At 48.2% G+C, this 21,594-nt stretch overlaps 2 protein-coding genes across 2 annotated transcripts in view; both read left to right on the top strand.

Annotated features, from left to right (window-relative positions):
- Mroh7 (maestro heat like repeat family member 7) overlaps nt 1–2,978 on the top strand; it is a 46,168-nt gene extending 43,190 nt beyond the window's left edge. Inside the window, exons 21-22 of the mRNA XM_075945517.1 lie at nt 2,022–2,084; nt 2,623–2,978. Of these exons, the coding sequence (XP_075801632.1) occupies nt 2,022–2,084; nt 2,623–2,873 (314 nt within the window). The 3' untranslated portion in view covers nt 2,874–2,978. The remainder of the gene's footprint in view (nt 1–2,021; nt 2,085–2,622) is intronic.
- Nucleotides 2,979–4,490: 1,512 nt separating this feature from the next.
- Nucleotides 4,491–19,103, top strand: Ttc4 (tetratricopeptide repeat domain 4). The gene is made up of 10 exons (XM_075947088.1): nt 4,491–4,706; nt 5,220–5,337; nt 6,701–6,862; nt 9,294–9,371; nt 11,303–11,427; nt 12,276–12,362; nt 15,806–16,023; nt 16,701–16,782; nt 16,977–17,059; nt 17,901–19,103. The coding sequence occupies exons 1-10, from the start codon at nt 4,596–4,598 to the stop codon at nt 17,995–17,997; spliced, it is 1,161 nt and encodes a 386-aa protein (XP_075803203.1). The 5' UTR covers nt 4,491–4,595; the 3' UTR covers nt 17,998–19,103.
- Nucleotides 19,104–21,594: the final 2,491 nt, after the last annotated feature.

Here is a 21,594-nt window from a genome sequence, read left to right as displayed (position 1 = left end):
ATCCCTACATCCGTCCATCCATCCCTACATCCATCCATCCCTACATCCATCCATCCATCCATCCATCCCTACATCCATTCACGAATCCATCCACTTATCCACCATTCATCCATTCATCCATTCATCCTTCAATCCATCTACCTATCTACCCACCCACCATATATGTAATATATTCCATTTTCCTATCCTTTTATCGACCCATGCACACTCATCTGTCCATCATCTACCCATCCATCTTTGTAGCTATTCACTCACCAATCCACCCACCTACCCATCCATCTACTCACCTGCCCATCCATCCACTAACCAATCCATCTACCCACTTGTGCATCCCCTCATCCATCCATGCGCCTCCCATCCTGTCAGTGGTTTATTTAGAGAATGACTCCCTGTTCTTTGTCAGGTGTGATGATGAGGTTAGAGAAACTGAGCTGCTGGGGTGGATGGGAGTGAGACGGGGGCTGGGGTAAGACACGGGGGTGGGATGAGGGGACTGCCAACATAACCAATGCTGGGGCACAGGAGCAAGGCCTAGGACATTTGGCACACATCTGAACTAAGGGGCTACACAGAGGCAGCTCCTCACATGCTGATTTCTTTCAGTCTTGCTCCAACTTACCCTACCACTCCACCCCCCAAATGGATATCAGATTAAGAAATTTATAGTGTGGTGGGAGATAAAGATTCATACATAAATCAGGGCCTGGAGATGTAGCTTAGTGGTAGAACACATGCTTGGCATGTATAAGACCCCGAGTTCACACAAACACATACATATACGATTTGTAAATCACAAGTAAAGTAAAACCATTGTATACAAACCTAGTGTATACAGACCCAATGTATATGGGCTCAGTGTATACAGGCCCATGGTATATATACCCAGTGTATACAGACCCGGTGTATACAGGCCCAGGGTATACAGATCCGGTGTATACAGGCCCAGGGTATATAGACCTGGTGTATACAGAGGTGTATACAGGCCCAGGGTATATAGACCCAGTGTATACAGGCCCAGGGTATACAGACCTGGTGTATACAGACCCACGGTATACAGGCCCAGGGTATACAGACCTGGTGTATACAGACCCACGGTATACAGGCCCAGGGTATACAGACCCAGTATCTACAGACCTGGTGTATACAGGTCCAGAGTATACAGACCCGGTGTATACAGGCCCGGTGTATACAGACCCGGTGTATACAGGCCCAGTGTCTACAGATCCAGTGTATATAGACAGGAAGCTCACCGAGACTCTGAGACTCTAGGTAGACACCAGGCTCTGAAGGGTGTGGTCGACCGGTAGTCAGAATTAACCAGACCAGCTCAAAAACAAGGAATGTAATTTTAATAATTGAGAGAATGAGAAACTCACACAATCGGGATTCAGTGAGAGTCACGCGCAGCCGAATGAATACAAAACAAGGGGTGGGCACCTGGATGCCCAGGTCCTTCTTCTGTCGCCCTAAGTGGCCACGCCCTAGCCAAATGTGATTGGCTGAGCCTCCCCATCAAGGCTCAGCCTGGGTCAGGACTTCATAGAGAGTCACTTTCTGAAGTTAACATACAGGACAATTAGGAACTTCCCAGGAAAACACATGAATGTGGGAAGGGTGGGTTATAACCAGGACCAGGCATCATGGGAGCCAGGTAAGTGGCACAAGGACACCTCAGAGGTCCCTTGCAGCTGTGGCTGACAAGTGTATGAGGCTACGGGCTCAGATTCTCTGGGGAAATTGGGAAATTCTTCATGTCACAGACAAGGAAGCTAAGGCCCAGCCTAGGATAGCACTGTCAATTGGCCACATCCCGGATCCTGTGCCATCCTGGTTCAATCCTGCCCACGGGACCAACACCTCCCTGGGACTCTTGTTGGGAGTCTGCCCTCACGTCATAACAAAGCTCTCCTTTAATGCCCTCTAAGGGGCTGGAAGAGGGCAGACAGATTCTGAGATCATCTGATCCAGGAAAAGGAGGAGCAGGTATCAAGGTAGACGCCTTCACCTTTTGGATTATCCAGGGTCCCTGGTCCCCTGCATGAAGAACATTATGACTGAACAGTGGCTGAATGAAGTGAAAGCCAGTAAGTCACACCCGGAGTTGGTGAGATTGCTGAGGGAATGGGGACATGAGCAGAACCACAATGTATAACAGGGAAAGAGAATGGCGTGGGTCAGGGCAAGAGTCTTCAGTTCATTCTGCTGTGCTAAAGCATTACCTGTAGTGAGTGCAATGTTAGCTACTGTGGGGTTACCCAGAGGCAGAACGCACAGCATCCTGGGGAGCTTGTGACTTCATTAGGCAAACAAGGCTCAGAAGCAAGACCCAAAACCATTTAGTGCAGGGTGGATAGTTTAAATGCTTAAGGAGGCACAGCTTGCACCTGAGAGCACGGATAAGGAGCCTGGAAGTAGGCTGGAGAACTCTTGGGAGGGTTCCTAAGGGAGGCAGACTTCTCATACAAGCTTTGAAAGATTGCAACAATCTGGATGACTGGGAAGATGCTTCCTTGAGGGGTGTCTAAGCCAAGGCTAGGAGGTGGGAAGGAGGGGTGAAATGTGAGCTCTGCTGGAGAGAGGAACCTTATCTAAACAAGTGGCTTTTCTCGTCCTCCAACCCAGCTCTAGATCTCTTGAGACATGACCCAGAAGCGTCAGTATGCATCTATGCAGCCCAGGCCCAGGACCACATCATGGCTAGCTGCTGGCGGAATTCTTGGCCGCTGCCACATGGGGATTCATGGGTGTGTGACCCATCCAGTTCGCACCGCTGGAACTCCAGCTGTGAGAACCTACCCACGTCCCACCAGCGGCGCTCCTGGATCATGCAGGCACTGGCCTCCTGGAAGATGTCGATGTCTTTGAAGCAGTGACATGCCAAAGCCCCCAGACAGGTTACTGTAAATACCGCATGGTCAAGCTCTCCATCCGGACGGCTTCTTCATGAGAGATACCCCGGGTTCCTGTGTAGCCCTCACTGTGACGAGTCTGTGAAAAGCACATGACCTTCATTTGTTGATTTAGTTGACACTTACAGATGTGTGCAGGCTGTTTTGTTCACTTAGCATAACGGGAGGGGATACCAAGGCACAGAGGTGAAGTGGCTTGACCAAGGCCACTCAGGAGGTCTCCTGGACATCTCAGTTTCCCTTTCCTCAGTGACGAGAGCAGAAGGGGCGATGGTTTAGGTGGCCCTGTAGAAAAGGAAAGAGAAAAGACTTTTCCCACCTATGGCATAGTGCATATTTGGGAACCCTGGTCTCTGAGTCTCACCCTTGGGTCTTTGCCCAGTAATTGCCCACCCCTAACACAAAAATACCTGAAGTCATTTTTGCTGTTACCACCTGAAGGTGTCAATGCTACTGACTTCTGGTAGGTAGGGAGCAGGTGTCAGGGCACACTGTTAAATACCTTACAGTGTTCATGACAGCCCCACATGGAAGTGCTCCAAAGTTCTAGGACTGAGTTCTCAGCAGGGAGGCATAGAGACCGTGGCATCCAGAGGTTGTGTGTGTCAGCTGAGGTTCCAGAGAAGAGATTTTTCAAGGAGGTTTGGAAAGATAGCCACATTTGGGCATCTATGTGTAGACAGTGGGGTACGTGGGACCAAAGACCATCTTCAAAGTCACGGTGAGACAGAACCTAGAAAAAGAGGAGAGGGGCAAGAGCCAGGCCTAAGGCCATGGAAGCTGCCCAAAGGAGATAGACTTCATCCAGAGGGCAGTGGGGAGGCACGGTGGGGTGCTAAGAAGGGAGATAGATAAGCAGATGCCAACTTTAGAAAACTCTCCTCGTGGGATGTAGGAGCCCTGGGCACTGCTGGTGTGGCAATAGATTGACACAGCTAATTCTGAACAAGAATCTGTCACTAGTCAGTAGTGGGAGCTTAGGAATAACCATGACCCAAGGAGTCTACCTGTAGGCATACGTCTTGGGGCGATCGTCCCACAGGCCCATAGGGGCATGTATGAAGATGTCTGAGGTGAAGTGAGGTGAGGTGGGGTGAGGTGAGGCGAGGAGGAGTTAGGCTGGGTCTATCCAGAAGAGTAAGCCCCATGGAGTTTCATGTGTAGTTATAGGTAGTAGGGATGTACTTAGTTCCATTGGGGACCCCAAGACTTGCGTTGAGTGAAAAAAGTGTGCTAAAATTTGTGTGCACAAAAGTTTTTTGTTGGAGACTGGGTCTAGGCGGTCTTGAACTTGTGATTCTCTCCTACTAAAACTCATAAGTGCTAGGATTACAGACAGATGTTACCAGGCTTGGCTAAGAATTCACCTTTTGAGAATATTTATAGGAAAGACAAAACATCAGGTTTGGAGAGGGTGTGGAGGGTTCAGATACAAAAGGGAGCTTAGCGAACTCCTACTGGAAGCCAGGAGACTGGAAGCTAGGCAAACTCTGCCTGCGGACTGCGGCGGTGGAGGCTGCCTATCAGGCCACGCCCCTGTCAGACCACGCCCCCGACCAGCGGAACCCAAGAGGCACGGACAACGCACAGCCCGGAGAGCAGAGGGAAGGGCACCTGGGCCGCCGCCGGAAGGAGTGGTACGCTTCTTGGCTCCTCCGGATTCAAGCCCTAGAGTCACGAGCTGCAATGGAGAATTCTGAGCCTGACCCTACGGATGACGCTAACATGGACGCATTCCTGGAAAAGTTCCAGAGCCAACCTTACAGCGGCGGCTTCCACGAGGACCAGTGGGAGGAGGTGGGCGGTCTCGGGGGCTCCGCTGGGGTAGGAGTGTGGTCCTCGTGTCTTGATCGCTGCCAAAGGACGAGTGACTGCCTGTTGAGTGCCACAAGCCTTGAGGTTTTGAGGGTCTAAGTTGTCAGTGCAGTTAAGACCACAGGGTTTGGCAGTCAGCCCTGTGACCTCCTGATTCTGCTACTGGATCGATTTCCTGGGTTCTTTGAGCCGGGTTCCTCACTTGTAAAGTTGTTTTACCTGCAGCACCCTGTCACTTAAGGTTGGGGCAAAGATGAAAGGAGGTGGAGAAGGGTCAGGAACGCGAGAGCGCCCAGCTAAAGGTGATTACGACCACCCCTGGAGAGCTGAGAACTCAGAAGTCCAGTTTTCCACCCTAGAAACTGGAGCCTCTATAGATCCAGCCAATCATGAAGACTGGCAGATCATGACCAGTGAAAAAAACATTGCGTCCTGGGATTGGATCTCATTCAGTAGACAATACTAATTATGTGCTTTATTCTTTTTAAAATCTAGGAATTTGACAAGATCCCCCTATTTATGAAGAAAGCACCATCAGAAATAGATCCCAAGGAGTTCCCCGACTTGGCTTGCCTTCAGTCAATTATTTATGACGATGAGCGATCTCCGGAAGGTACCTTACCTAACTAGTGTTTGCTTGTGTGTTTGCTGAGTGGAGGTAAAGTGTGAGCGAGATGGCCAGCTTGTTGCTTTTCGCTCCACACGTCCTTCTCCATGGTCATTACAGGCCTAAAGGTCAGACTCCAATAAAAAGCCAAATTGTCCCAAAGAATCAGGAGATATGTGTGATAAGTGCCAAGAAATATACTACTGCCTTCGTGGGCACAACATGTTGGAGCACTGTGGGGGTAGGGGTGAGCTCACAGTGGGTCTGAAGTTGAAAGTAAATCTTAATAGTTTTGTAGGTTGTTCCCAGAAAGAGGAGGGAAATTTGCATTTCAGTGAACGGAACAAAGGGAGTAGTATAATTTCCTCAAAACGATTCTTAAGCTCCTTCAAAAACTAGGATGGATCTCTCTCTCTCTCTCTCTCTCTCTCTCTCTCTCTCTCTCTCTCTCTCTCTCTCTCTCTCTGTGTGTGTGTGTGTGTGTGTGTGTGTACACATATGCAGGTCAGAGAACAGCTTTTTTGGCGTGACTTCTCCTTTACCTTTATGAATGTTTCTGAGATCAAACTCAGGTTGTCAAGCTATGGGCAAGTGCCTTTACCTGCTGAGCCCCTTCTCTTAGGTCAGTTTTCTTCCCCCCTCTCACAAGCAGCATTCATAGCCAGGCAGTGGTGGCACACCACCTAGCACTCAGGAGGCAGAGCAGGTGAATCTCTGAGTTTGAGGCCAGCCTGGTCTACAGAGTGAGTTCCAGAATAGCCAGAGATACACATACCTGGAATTGACTGTAGCATTAACTTTGCATAACATTGTGTTTCTATGTTGATGTCCACTTTATCATACCATTAATTTGAATTTTTAGTTCTCTGTTGGTCCCATTTCTTTCATTTATCATATATGTGTTAGTTTGCCCTTCTCTTATAGTGCTAAAAGAGTGACCAAAATGAGCTTGGGGGAAGAAAGGGTTTATTTTAGCTTATAGGTTACAGTTAGTCCATCACCAAAGGAAGTAAACTCGAGCAGGAACTTAGAGGCAGGAACTGAAACAGAGACCATGGAGGAGTGCTGCTCACTGCCTTGCTGCCCTTGCCGTGTTCCGCTTTTTTATACAACCCAGAACCACCTGCTAGGAGTAGTATTGCCCACAGTGTGATGGCCCCTCCCACAGCAATCATTAATCAAGAAAATGCCTAAGACAGGCCAATCTGATGGAGCCATTTTTTTATTCGATGCTTCCTCTTCCCAGAGGACCCTAGCTTGCATCAAGATGCCAACAACCCAGCCTGCACAGTATTACATTACTTCATGGTTCAGATTTTTAGGAGCTTTCTGAAGGTGTGACATGATACTTATTTCCTTCTCTTTTCAGATCAAGCCAAGACCTATAAGGATGAAGGCAATGACTACTTTAAAGAAAAGGACTATAAGAAAGCCGTGGTTTCCTACAGCGAGGGATTAAAGAAGAAGTGTGTAGACCCTGATTTGAACGCTGTCCTTTATACCAACCGGGCGGCAGCCCAGTACTATCTGGGTGAGCATTATGACGCGGTTAGCTCCGTTTCCTGTATGTGTGTGTATGTATAGGTGAGTGGGTGTGTATTGCAGGGTAGAGGTAACCTCGGATGCCATTCTCAGGTGCCATCTACCTTGTTTGTTGAGACAGTTTCTCTTCGGCCTGAAGCTTTCTGAGAAAGGCAGGCTGGCCAGCAAGCCCTATGAATCCATTTGTCTCCACTACTTCTTCTCCCAGCGTGGGATCAAAGGCACATGCTCACAGGGAGCATTCTTAGTGTGCTAGGGATTGTGTTCCCGTCCTCATGCTTGTTCAGCAAGCACTTTGCTGACTGAGCTCTCTCCTCAGCCTGACTTTACTATTTCTGAAGAATTTACTTAGAGGATTCAAGAGATTATGTGTCTCAACAGTTAAGAGCACTCACTCTGCTTCCAGAGAACCTCAAGTTCAGATCCCAAATACCCACATCAGGTGCTCACAGCCGCTTGTACACAGGCACAACTCAGCTCCAGAGGGCATCAGACGTCTTCTGATGTCCATGAGCCTGGCTGGCTGGCATTCATGTGTGTGTGAGCGCTCACACACACACACACACAAATTAAAAAAAAAAAAAAAACCAGGAAGAAAGACTTTACACCAGGAGTGGTACCTTATGCCTCTCATCTTGGAATTTGAGAGGGAGATGCAGGTAGAGCTAGGAAATTTTTTAAATTCTGGGTGTTGCGGGAGGTCCTCCCACTCCTCCAGCCTATCGCCGCTGAGATACCAGCCCCTTGGGGCGTGGTCTCTCTCCCTTTAAAAAAGCAGCCACTTCCCTCTCCTCTCTTCACTTCCTGCTCCGCCGGCGACTAGACTCCTGGTTGCGTTGCGTAGAGGGCCGTTGCCTGGGGCAGTGATCTGTAAGTTTTTTCCCCTTTAAATAAATATCACCCTATTAATCGTAATCCCAAATTGGTGTGGCATTGTTTGTGACTTACGCCTTCATCTGTGTACTGTTTTCTTTCTTTCTTTCTTTCTTTCTTTCTTTCTTTCTTTCTTTCTTTCTTTCTTTCTTTCTTTCTCTTCCTTCCTTCCTTCCTTCCTTCCTTCTTTCTTTTCTGATTTTTATTTATTTATTTTTTTTCAAGACAGGGTTTCTCTGTGTAGCCCTGGCTGTAAAGGAACTCGTTTTGTAGACCAGGCTGTGTAGTGACATTTCACTCGTATTTTAATAAATAAAGCTTGCCTGAAGATCAGAGAGTAAAACAGCCCCACTGGTCAGCCCTACAGACCAGGCAGTGGTAATACCTTTAATCCCAGTAGCCACACTAGTTGCCATAGAAACTGGCGGTGCATACCTTTAATCCCAGCCCTAGAGAGGATTATAAAACGGGAGGAGACAACTCTCAGTCTCTTTCTGAGATTCCTGAAGGCAGAATCACCATTTTTGAACCAAAGTCGAGGTAAGAGCTAATGGCTATTTTGCTTTTTGTCTCTTTAGGTTGAACTTCAATATCTATCCCTGAGTTTTTATTAATTATGCTTCAAGGCTATCCTCAAACTCACTGAGATCCACCCACCTGCCTCTGTCTCCTGAGTGCTGGGATTAAAGGCGTGGGCTGCCACTGCTAGGCCTGTGTACTGCTGAGGGCTCTATGCTTAGTTTTCCTTTACTGGATCTCATTGTGCCTGGCGGGGGCGGAGGGAGGCTGCAGCCCAGAAAACCTGTTTTTGAGTCTACCTAGAATAAACTTCCAGTTTCTCCACAGGTTTGGGGCAGGCTGGGTTCTAGCAGTGGAGAGTACGGCGTTTGGAAATCTGCTGGTCCTTCAGTCTGCCTCTGCTCCCATTGCAGAGGGCCTGGTGCCCATGACACTGATCCTGATGCTCGTTCCTTCTGTGGTGTGGCTTTCCCTCTGCTTTCTGTTGTCAAGCCTGTCCCTTTGCCTTCCAGCTTTCAAAGTGTATTCTGTGCTCTAAGCGCCTATGTGAGTGTCTGACTATAAATCTCAGCCACCTGGGAGAGTGAGGCAGGAGGATCCCACGTTTGAGGTCAGCCTGGTGGTTTCATGGAACCCTGTCTTAGATCTCAGTACCAGAGGGAAGTATTGGAGCTTGCTTGTTCTTCTCACCACTCCTTACGTGTTACTCAAGTATTTTTGAGAATGATTTCCAGAAGGAAACTTGTTTCAAGGAGTGTGCTGATTTATTCTCTATCTGGACACTGTTCTTTTTCATACCCTCACCTATTTCACGTGCTTGTTAGCATTTCAGAGTCACCCAGACTGCCTGATACTGTGAACTTTTTAGGACTTGATGAGCATAACTATATTTTTCCAGAAATATGTTCAGTTGTTGTGATTTCTCGACAGTTGTGCAAAAATATCTTTTGTCAATGCCATGATATTTTGGAAACATTTTGATCTTAAAATTTGTTCTTTTTTTTTTTCACTTATTGACATTTTGTTAGGCAATTTTCGCTCTGCTCTCAATGATGTGCTGGCCGCCAGGAAGCTAAAGCCCAGCCACCTGAAGGCCATAATAAGAGGTGAGTCTCCATGAGCTGAGGGTGGTCATCACTATGGAAAAGCTGGCCGTCTGCACCAAAAACTGCCACTGAAAGCTTTGTTCCCGAGGAGCTGGGGACTGGGGGAGTGGCCGCAATCCTGCAGTCTTGAGGTGAAGTTCCTTGCTGCCCCTCGGCACTCCTAGAAGGCTCTGCCCTTTATGCTGTATTTGTATGAAATTGAAACTCCTCATTTTAAATTAGTAAAGAATGAAATCAATTAAGACATAGCACATTTTGATTTTCTCCCCAGTTTTGCCTATTAAAGGGCAAGATAGTCAAATGCCTTGTTAAAATGAATGAAAAGATAAGCTCTGGGGCCTTTGCAGAGAACACTGGTGCTGGACTGTCCCCACCTTGTTTCCATCCTGAGGTCTGATCTTCATAATAACAATGCTTTATTCCTTTATTCTTCGGCTCCTCTCTGAGCTTAGGGTGCTGTAGTCTTTAGTCTTTATGTATTGAACCTCACTCCTTGCCATGAGCCAGCTTGACCTGCGTTATCCAACTTATGCCTCTTTAGATGTTCATGGCTGTGGGTGGCCACAGGACAGAGGCCCTGAGTAAGCACTGGCCAGTAGAATTAGTCTCATTGACCCATTGTCAGCCTTACCTTATGTTATGATCTTGGCAGGGCATTTGCTCTTGGTATGAGTTTTTGTTCATCTCTGGATGATGAAGATAGAGTCTTAAAAAAAAAAAACAAAAGCCAAGTATGTATTTTGTGGAGGTCAGAGGACAACCTTCAGGAGTAGACTTTCCTCCTCCACCATGTAGGCTCCAGGGAGTGAATTTAGGACATCAGGCTTGGCAGCAAGTGCTCAACCATCTTACCTATCCAGGGTTAGAGTCTTTGACAGCCAAGCTTTATAATAAAGTTCTGATATTTTTAATTTCTATGAAAAGCCTAAAAGAGGTTAACTCTTGAACATGATAGCATCATTAATTTTAGAGTTGGGTGGTGGTGGTGTACACGTTTAATCCCAGCACTTGGGAGGCAAAGGCTGCGGATCTCTGTGAGTTCAAGGCCAGCCTGGTATACGTAATGAGTTCCAGGACAGCCAGGGTTACACAATGATGCCCTGTCTCAAAAAAACAAACAAATGTATTAAAGAAACATTTTGGAACTGGAATCCAGGTATGTAGCGTAGTGGTAGAGCACTTTCCTAACATGCACAAGGTGCCTCAGATTTCATCCCAGAATGCAAACCAAACAACCCCCAAACCAGCCAGACAAAACCCAAAAGGGGCCAGCTTAAGCAGACGGCTCCATAAAAAAAGGAAAATTAGAAGTGCTTGGGCTTTGGTGTTGATTGGCGGCTGCAGAAATTCTGCTTTGTAGTAAACATCCTCTGGGGCTGGGGAGATGGCTCAGCGGTTGGGAGAACATTTACTTCTGCAGGGCACCTTTTTCAGTTCCCAGTGGCTCACAGCTGTCTGAGCCTCCGGCTCCAGGGTGGCCAACATTTCTAGCCTCTTCAGGCAGGCATTGTTGTGAACATGCCCACCTATAAACACACACACACAATTAAAAATAAATCTTAAAAAAAAATACACATCTGAGATGGGCTTTATTCTCCCATTCGCAGAGGAGAAACCTGAGGCTCAGTCATGGCCCTTGTCCTAGTCCCATGAATGACAGCCATTTTCTAGCCCAGCTCTCTCTGGTTCCAGAGCCTGTGTTCTTTGCCGTGAGATGTTGTATTTTAGGGTTCTTTGTGCCAGGAGGATTAGAAAGTTTTTAACTAAATGGGGATGAGTGCAATTTTACAAATCCTTGCCTTGTCTAGGAACTGAACTGCAAAGAGCTGTGTCCTGCTACCCCTCCTGGGGCTGGCTGGTGCTGCCAGGGGAGGAGGGTTTGTTCAAGGTGTGCCCGTTGTTCCTAGATCTCAGAACTCTGGTTTCCACAGGTGCCATGTGCCATCTTGAACTGAACCACTTTGCTGAGGCTGTGAACTGGTGTGATGAGGGGCTACAGATCGATGCCAAAGAGAAGAAACTTCTAGAAGTGAGGGCGAAAGCAGACAAGCTGAAGGTTGGTGACTATCTACACATGCATCAGGTTGTGTCTCATGTCACTGGGATTGTCTGGTGTGTGTGCTAGCTGTCTAGTAGTGATGTCTAACTCTACCCTACCAAGAGCAGGGTGCAAATGGGGATTCCAGCAGGCAAGCTTGCTGAGAGATGATGACCAAGCAGGTGTTTACTTGGCTCAGTGACGCTGAGAGAGAATCATATTCCAGGCAAGAGCCCTAGGAGGGATACGTCAGCAAATCTGAGTTTGAATTCTGCTTTGCCGCTGCTGAAATGCACTGGACAAGTTCCTGATATTTCTCAGTCCACCCTTGAGTGTTTTTAATGAAGATGAAATGAGCTAAGCGGTTTTCACATTCTCAAGAGTCAGAAAGAAAACCAGATAATACACAGCAGAGACCCCATGGTCTACAAAGCCTAAAATATTTGCTTTCTTCCCTTTGTATCAGATGTTGGCAGATTCCCATCAACTGCAAGCCCAGGAGTGAAAGCAGGAGCTACTGGTGTTGGACAGACTGGGGTGGGGAGGCGACCTGGAAAGAGAATCTGAATTCTCTTCCTGCCAGACTGAGTAGAATGGTGGAGTTTTTCTCTTATAGGTTATAACTGTGCAGAGGGCAAAGCCTGTGAGTTTTTGACATGGGTTCTTCAGCCACACCAGAGAAGTTAGGGTTCCCATGCAGTACTTGTATACTCCATTGGGGTCCCTGAATGGGAATGCCCTTTCTCCTTTATTGGTGGCATCTTCCTCAGCTCCCTAAGTCTTGGGGGACAAAATCAGTCCTGTAGGCTGGAATAAGATGGAGGAAGAGTTCCTTAGAGCTGACAGCATCTGAATTTTGTTTTCAGAGAATGAAAGAGAGGGATCTGAGGAAAGCAAGGCTGAAAGAAAAGAAGGAACAGAGTCAGAACGAGGCTCTACTCCAGGCCATCAAGGTGAGTTCTCAAGCCAAAGGCCCCAAGTGTATGAAGTCCCCTGGTTGTGAGAAGCCTGCTGGGGACTTATGTGAGATGTACTTCTGTTATTTTTGTTGCTTTTATTGGTTGATAAATAAAGGTGTTTTGGCCAGTGGCTTAGCAGAAAATCTGAACAGATATAGAGAGAAAGAAGGCAGAGTCAAAGATTGTTGATTGCCTTGGCGGGCTACTTAGTCTAGGGTTAGTAACCCGCCTGGCGGTTCAGTTATTCCAGGGTCACGGAGAGGCACTACCTGGAAGATATGGGCTAGGAGACAGGAAGAAGGCCATGCAAAGTTTGTCAAAGCCTCCGTTTATTACAGATGGGGTATAGCTTTATATAGAGTAAAGAGTTGGGGGATGGGCACAGGTTTCTGGGCTCTTGCCGCGTGGTTCACGTTGGTCACATGGTTCTCGTTGGTCACGTAGGCAGGAGGTTATCTTCGGTCAAGTCACAGTAGGCCTGGAAGTTGCAACTAGGAGATGACACACCTAGTTCTCGAGATAGTTTGGAATGTGGGGTGGGTTCCGCTAACAGATAGCTCTCATTAACAAGCCAATTTGGGTGTGGGGTAGGCTCTGTCAATAGAACCATTCTTAACACAATTAGGGGTGTGGGGTTCTCTGCAGACTCCCCAGGGTGATGGTTCCTGTAATGATTTTAGGAGGAAATTGGCTCCTGACAAAAGATGCCAAAGGAGACAGACGCTGGAACCTTACCTGTAAGCCACAGCCTCCTGGCAATGCATAGATTAATAGAAATGGGCTAATTTAAGATGTAAGAGCTAGCTAGTAATACGCCTAAGCTATTGGCCAAACAATGTTACAATTAATGTAGTTTTTGTGTCATTATGGGTCTGGGCGCTGGGAAATGAAAGGCAGTCTTTGACTACAGGGGACTTTCTTGGGATACTTTTTCTTCACACTGTGCTTACCCCAGGCTCTGGAGTCAGACCACCATGTTCAATTAGTTCAAATAGCCTTTGCTGGTCTCAGCAACATACTGAGTGCGTGCTCTGGGCATTTTCACAGCAGCCATCTGGGGAATGCTTTCTTGTTTGTTTGTTTGTTTGTTTGTTTTATTTTTAATTGAGCTATACATTTTACCCATTTCCCTTCCTCCCTCCCCTTTCCCCTTCCAGCCTTGGGGAAGGCTTTCTTGTTTATTTTATTTTTAATTGAGCTATACATTTCTCCACTCCCCTTCCTCCCCTCTCCCTTTCCAGCCTTGGGGAAGGCTTTCTTATTCCTGGTTTACTAGCCTTGGGTGAGAAAATCTAACGCAGCTCGTGGGTGTCAGAGCCTGGTCCTTGCTCTTTACTATAACTTATATTACAGTTTTAGGATGTCACTCTAACTGATGATGATAAAATCCTCCCTGTGCTGTACTCTGAAGTGAGTGTAGTCTAGGAGACCCAGTGGCCAAGCCAGTTAGTGCTTGGTTCTTACATGAAGTGGATGTGTCTGACCCACGTGGTCTCTCATCCTTGACACCTGGCTAGTCTCCCATTTGATCTTGCTCTGCCCTTACAAGGGAGATGATGCCTCCTGGGTGAGGTCATAGTTTCATTCTGTGTTCACTGACGTCATGTACCCATTTATTTCAGCTATTAACTTTGAAAACTTAACACTGCTAAATTTAGTGTACCCCACTTCTCTCCCAACCAACAATCTGTTAACACCTATTAACAAGTTAAATATGGGGGCTGGAGAGACGGATGGCTCAGTGATCAAGACTCCTGGCTGTTCTTCCAGAGGACCCAGGTCCATCCTCAGTATCCACATGGCAGCTTACAACTGTCTGTCTATACCCAACTCCAGGGGAGCTGACACTCTCACACAGACGTATATACAGATAAAACACTACATAAATATAAATTTTTAAAAACAAATAAACAAACAAACTGGGCTGGGCATGTGGCATATGCCTTTGATCCCAGCACTAGGGAGCAGGTGACAGGAAGACCAGAAAGTCGAGGCCAGCTCCAGTTACATGAGACTGTCAAAAAGAAAAGAACAGGTTTTGTCAACTCCTACTGTTCATGTGGAAGTTTCACCCCAGCCCCTGGCATCCATATATCCAAAGAGTCTGGAATGTTCAGGTGGAAGCTCCATCCTAAGCCCCCTCCCCCATCTCTCTCCCCAAACCCTGCTACATCTCAGAAAGACCACCACATGATGACCCTTCCCCCAGAGATGCTCACGAACACTACCGCTGGGTATTTAAACTGCCCCCCCAGAAAACAGACATGTAGTTTTCTGGTCTTCCTTTCCTGTCTGCTCTTTGCGGGGCTAGAAAATCATCCAGGAGCATTGTATCCATTAAACCTGGGCTTTTTCTAATTTGGTTTGATTTGGTCTGATTTGGATTGTTGTGTTGGTGGAGAGGCTTATCAGGGAGTAGAAACTTTTCACCTACCTTAAGGGATATCACCACAACTAATTTTGATTCCCTGGATGTGCTAATCGTAGAAACCTTGGCACACGTAAGAGGTAGCCCCATTCTTGATGGATCTTCACTTTAGTAAGGCAGTCAGGATGAAGTCAGCTTTATTTCTAGCATCCCAGGCTCTCCCCAAAGGGAAGCGTTTCCATTGCTGTACCATCGCATGCTTGCCCTGTCCTACACCTTTGCACATGCCAGTCCTTGGGCTGGGCTGCTCCTTCATTCTCTGCCTTCCAAAGCCACACTCTAAGGCTTAGCATGCTCAGATACCACCAGCTACTGTCTGTAGGCAGAGACTGCTTGTTTGTATCCCGGTTTCCCAGACCCGAATAATCACACAGAAACTATATTAATTACACAACACTGTTCAGCCAATAGCTTAGCCGTCTTTCTAGCTAGCTCTTATATCTTAAATTAACCCATTTCTGTCAATCTGTATAACCACGAGGTTGTTGCCTACCAGTAAGGTTCCGTGGCATCTTGTCTCCTTCAGCAGCTACATGGCGTCTCCCTGACTCCACCTACTTTCTACATCTCTGTTCAGATTTCCCACCTGGCTTTACTCTACTAAGCCATTGGCCGAAACATTGGCTTCTTTAATAACCAGTGGTAATAAAACATATTCATAGCATACAGAGGGGAATCCCACGTGAACTGTCTGTGGTTCCTCAGCTCCACTTCCTACCTTCTGTTGTAACTGTTCTGCAGCTGCTCCCACTAGACCAGAAACAGCCCTGAGGGTAGGGAACCATGTCCAGCTCCTCTTTTGATGCAGGGCCAAACACACAACACATTCCTAGTGAAAGTAAGTTCAACAGTGGTGCCTCCTGTGTGCCAGGCTGCCAGGACAGTTAGGATGAGTCATGTGGAGTGGGCCCTCGGAAAGCTCATAGGGCTAGGGTGTATTTCAGTGGTGTGTGTCTGCATCTTCCTACAGGAGAAGGTAGTTTGTGCCTTTCTTTCTGTCTTGATCCAGGCTAGGAGTATCAGGCTTGTCTCAGAAGCCCTGGGTAAGGATGAAGATTCAGCCTCCGATGGTCCAACTGAGATCTTCCTGGATGGGCTCAGCTCTGAGAACCCTTGCGGAGCCAGGCTGAGCCTAGATAATCAAGGCAGACTGAGCTGGCCTGTGCTGTTCCTGTATCCAGAGTATGCGCAGTCTGACTTCATCTCTGCTTTTCATGAGGACTCCAGGTACATACTCCATCCAGCAGCTTTCCACTCCTGCTCGTGTGCGCCTCCTGCTGACTGCCCAGTGATAAGCGGGCTTTTGCTGAGTAGGAAAGAGTAATTTAGAGGTTATCTCCAGCAGGTTTACAGGCTTCTCTAGCGTGAATCTGTTTACTAGCTGGCCACACAGGTCTTGCCTTGTCAGGTCTGGGTAGGTAGTTCATCCATATAACTTATGTGTGTTTACTAGAAAAGATACAGATTGCACCATTTAACTTGTAATTTCAAGTGAAATGCTTAGAAAGTTAATGCTTAGAGAGATACGTTCTAGACAAGTGGTACACCTTCCTATTTTGGCACTGTTGCCAATGTGAGTTAAGCCTGAATGTCATGCCTTATACATCGCCTTTCTCTCTGGATTGGTGTCCAGGGACTGGTGTGGGAATGTAGATGGAGCACTGGTACCCAGAAAGCACATCTTCCTCTCTTAGGTGTCCAGGGACTGGTGTGGGAATGTAGATGGAGCACTGGTACCCAGAAAGCACATCTTCCTCTCTTAGGTGTCCAGGGACTGGTGTGGGAATGTAGATGGAGCACTGGTACCCAGAAAGCACATCTTCCTCTCTTAGGTGTCCAGGGACTGGTATGGGAATGTAGGTGGAGCACTGGTACCCAGAAAGCACATCTTCCTCTCTTCTTAGGTTTATTGACCATCTCATGGCGATGTTTAGTGAAGCACCCTGCTGGGACTCAGAGCAGAAATATCACACGGATAATTTGGAGGTAAGAAAGTTCTGTTTCATTCCTCTGAGGGATTTTGGGAGAGTGTATACAGAAATTGAGTGTTTTTATTAAAACGTTGTGTGTTTGATTTGCCATAGCACATATGGAGGTCAGTGAACAACTTTTGGGTGTTGGCATGTGTAGGGCAGCTTATGCCCATTTGTCTCTGACTCTCTTCCTGGTTAATCTCGTAGGTCTACTTCGAGGATGAGGAAAGGGCAGAGCTATACCAGGTGTCCCCTGGGAGCACTCTGTTGCAGGTGTTGCAGCACCCCAGGTGAGCACCTCCTTGGGATGATGGGAATGGGCAGATCCTTCCCAGGGTCTGGTTAGTTCCTCTGCTCAGTGACACACAGCAGTCACAGAAGGCAGCCAGTGGGACTGACTGGCCTGGCCATTGGCCAAGGAGGTTGAAGAACAGTGACAGCCTAGGCCAAGGCAGGTGAGTGGCCTGGTCTCAGAATGGAAAAGCTGCTTTACAGCAGAAGGCAGCTGGGGTAGCTTCCGTTTTCTGATTGCACTTGTCTCCTGGCACCGTTACATGGAAAGAGCATTGCAGACCCTCTGTTCCGTCTGTGTGACCCTGAGCATTCTGCCTCGGTGGCTTGCCCTTCACCGGCAGGATGGGGACACGGTTCTAGGCTTTCAAGTAAGGAAGCAAGCCCGGGGTCAGAGTGCCCTGTCCTGTAGACATGGTGCAGTCTGCTGGGAGAGGATGTCTTTGTTATCAGCAATGGCAGCAAGCAGTATCCACTGTGGCCTCTCAGCAGCGTCTGTAGAATTCCCAGGGGGTTAACAAGTTCATTCCTGGAGCCATTTGCTTGTTGGGGTACAGACTGTAACCTCAAGTTAGTAGGAACCTGGCTCACCCCCGTTACTCACAGACTAGCTAGGGAATGAACTGATAGCTTGTTTGTGGTCTTCCATGTTTTGTCCCTGTGTGCCTGATGTCAGAGGGCCCATCTAGGGGTTGGGACTCAGTTTTAAGGGGAGATTGTCATGGTGTCCACAGACAAAGCAATGGGCTAAGTTGTATTTTAATGTTTCTGTACATTGAAAGGTTCATGGCTAATGGGGAGTGTAACCCAGCTAACCACTCTGTCATGCTCTCCCTGCAGGTACTCTGTGAAAGCCCTCACCCCAGCATTTCTCATCTGTGTAGCATCCTCGTCTTTCCTTAAGAGTTATCTTCAGGGGAAAAGGGTGCACAGGTAAAGTGGGAGCCAGACCTGGGGTCTCCTCAGCTTCCTCTGCCTGGAGTCCAGCACTTCTCTATCCCCAGGGACAGTGGTTCCTAGCCTCATGCTGGGGAGAAGCTGCTGGCCTCTCTGAACCTCAGCCTGTCTGGCTGAGTGCCAGGCTCCAGCTGGGCCTCACCCTCCTCAGATTCACAACTCCGCCCTGGTCAGAGAGAGCATCCTTGGAGCCCATCTCTGAAGGAACGTCTGCTGCAGTTGCCAGACTAGCTGGCCTTGGTGACTCCCTGGCCTGTAGACTGTCCCATAGCACATCGACAGCCTTAACCTCTGTGGCATCAGGCACACATGGAAGGCACTCCAAGGCAGTAACCAATCCTGCATAGTATTCTAAGGCGTAGGGCTGAGACTGGTCCAGTTTTTCACCAGAATGGAGAACTATAAGGATGCTGCGGATGCCGTGAGGTTAATGGAGCCATGAAGCCACATCCTGTTTCTGCGTCAGTGACTGTACAAACTGGGATCCTCAGGATGTCTCAGAAGTCTACCTGTTCCCCTGACCTTCCAGTGTGAGAACTACAACAGACCAGACAGCAGTCTGAGCGCTTCCCAATTCCTCAGCTCCAGTCATGCTCCTGCTCAGCAGAAGAATGCTGGGCTAGCGTGCGCACCACTGTGCCTGCTAGGATTTCATACCTCTTGATCTGGAAAGTCTTTATCTGCCATAGATGGTTTTTGTCTTGGGCTTGTTCATCCTAGAGACTCTGTACTCTTACCTGACGCCAAGTGGCGTTCCTCAGTGCCCGCCCCATCTCCCAAGGGGAGCAAGGGCTATGAGCAGATGTGACTCATGCCACGTCTGACAGAAGCTGGAGGAGCCAATGGACAGTGGATGACAAGTAGGCTTGTGTTCTTTTCCCTCTACTCTGAGGCCCCATTTCTCAAATAGGAGCATTGCCTTCAGCCTGAGTGTCTGAACAAAGCTCAGAGCAGCTGACCTAAAGCCACGGATTGTAAAGTGAAAGGCAAATGTTTTCTGTAGTAAATACTGAGATCTGGGGGTGTTTGTTACCATAGTAAAACTGACTAATACATCATTAAACTGAAACCAGCTGGTATCCTTCAGATGGGCTGATTCGGGGTCTTGTGTTACATGCATCCTTATTTCTGGAAGAGAAATTGTCTGGAATATTTAGGGAGACCAGTGCAGCTTTCTTTCCTAGGGCAGGTTTCTGCAAATCTAGCCTCTCTTCTCACCTGGTTTTGGAAACACTAGACATTCTCTCCTCAGCTAGACTGTCCCTGACTTTGTAAGAACTCAGAAGTCTATGTGAGGGTCCTAATGGTTGGCAGCAGACCAGCAGGCGTTGCAGGATCCCAAGAGCAGCCATTATAGCCACCTCGCTGTCATGGGCAAATGACGTTCCACTGCGCCTTCCTACTGCCTACTTAGAGATACGACCCGGATGAGGCTGAGGCGAGGCAATGGGTGAAATACACCTGGAAGACGTTCTAGAGCCTTCTATCCTCAGACTGTGCCCTTCCCATCAGCCAGCCTCTGCTGTGCCTCTAGTCCTTGACCCTCTGGAATCTAACCCAACTTACAGAAGAGTTTACTGGGGCCCATGGTTCCAATGGGTTAGAACCCAAGACCATGGTGGGGATCATGGCAGCAGGCAGGCTGGTATGGTGCTGGGGCAGTAGCTGAGAGCTCACATCTTGAGACAACAAGACAAAAAGAGGTAACCAAATGGCTGGACTTTTGAAACCTCAAAGCCCACCCCCAGCGACACATCTTCAACAGGGCTACACCTCCTAATCCTTCCCAAACAGATTTTCCAACTAGGGACCAAGCATTCAAATACTGAGCCTGAGGTGGCCATTCTCGTTCAAACCACCACATGCAGAACAGGCACCAGGAGCTCATTGTTACACCAGGGCCCATCTGCTGCTTGAAGCCCCTTTCAGCTGTAAAATGCTTATCTTACTCTTGGCATTGCTTGCAACCTGTGCATTTGAGGCCTCAGCCCAGGAGTGACATGTTCTTAATGAATAGCTCTTGTCAAATGTGCTGTTTGGGGCACATATACACAGACAGGCTCAGTGATTCACAATTGGGTGATTCTGTATGACACCATTCAGGCGACATCATAATATGGTGGGTGCTGCTGGCATTCAGAAGGCTGAGGCCAGGTGTTGTCTCTTGATTTTTTATGGTGTGTGCCACAAAAGGAATGATCTGACCTAAACTGTCGGTGATGGAGGTGGAGAAATGTTCACTAAACCAGAAAGAAAAAGATGGTTTTTGGAAACAGTCTTTCTATGAAGCCTGAGGAGAGTGGTGGGGATCTGTGAAGGAACTGCTTCCTAGCAAGACATGGGCTAGATCCTCATCCTGTGCCCCTCTGGTCACCATACCCATCCTGGGGAATACAGCAGGAGACCCAAACCTTACCTGCCTGGTTTTGTTATTGTTTTGGTGTGTGCATATGCATGTGGGGGGGCAGGGTGGGGAAGTGAAGGCAGGAGACCCACAGAGGAGGTAGGGTGACAATAAGGCTGAGGTCTCACCACTGTGCAACTTTCTTTCCTGTAGTCTTCAATGCCTGTTTGCCAGGGCCTGGCATTGAACCCACTCAGCATCTCAATGATTCACAAGCAGTCATGGGCTTGTGACCTCCAGAAAAGGGTGACTCACTGTGAACAGGTCCAGCACCTGTGGAGATTTATAAAGTTGAAGAAGGTGGACAGTCCGAGCAGAGCCAAGGCCCCTTGAGGGAGCCTCTGCAGGGCAGCACCTGCTGGCCTGACTCCAGAGAAAGATCAGCCACCTACTGAGCGCCTGCGCCAGGCCAGCAACATTGTAGGGGCTTGGTGTGCCGGCTCCCCAAATCTCCCCACGCCTCTAGGCAGCAGGCAGTGTATAAAGATGGCAAGGACAGCTTAAGCAACCATCCCAAAGTCAACTAGCCAATGCAAAGTAGAACAGGACTTGAACTCGGGACCTTCTTGAGTCCTTCAGAGATAGCAAGACTGTAAAGACTGGGCCTGCCTCCTGGCTTGCCATGGGCCCAAAGGCCTTTGCACCGCTCGCTCTGTGCTTACGGTACAGTGTTGGCAGTCGCTGGGCGGTGCAGCATTCCCAACCCCCAGCCAGAGCCTATGGCCACAGAACTCTGTCAGTGGGGCTCCCAGTCCTCTTCCATCCTGTCTTCTTTAGCAGCAGATAGTTCTGTGGCCAGAGATGTGCCCTGGCTCAGCTGGTGTCTCCGCGCCAGGGTTTACAAGGGTGAAATAAAAATGTCAGCCTTCTGGGCTCTTCCTGAGGATTCTGAGAATCTGCTTCAGGCCTGTTCAGGTGGCTGAGAGAATTCAGTTCACCGAGGTAGAACTGAGGCACCCCTTGCCTCACTAGTCCTCAGCAGGAGCTGTCTTTAGCTTCTGGAAGCCTCTCTCTGGTTCCTGGGTCTCCGTGACTAACTGCTCCTCTGTGGCCTGTCATGTTCTGTGTCTCATGCCTGGTTTCCCCTGCTACATCTGACACTCCAGCCAGAGGAAACCCTATGCTTTTAAGATCTGTGTGGTTAAACTGTGCACATCTAGATAATCTTGTTTT

Source organism: Microtus pennsylvanicus, chromosome 13 (genome assembly GCF_037038515.1).
Source record: "Microtus pennsylvanicus isolate mMicPen1 chromosome 13, mMicPen1.hap1, whole genome shotgun sequence".
NCBI classification, from domain to species: domain Eukaryota; kingdom Metazoa; phylum Chordata; class Mammalia; order Rodentia; family Cricetidae; genus Microtus; species Microtus pennsylvanicus.
The sequence above is the reverse complement of the archived record's forward strand: the minus strand, read 5'-3'. Positions and strand labels throughout refer to the sequence as shown.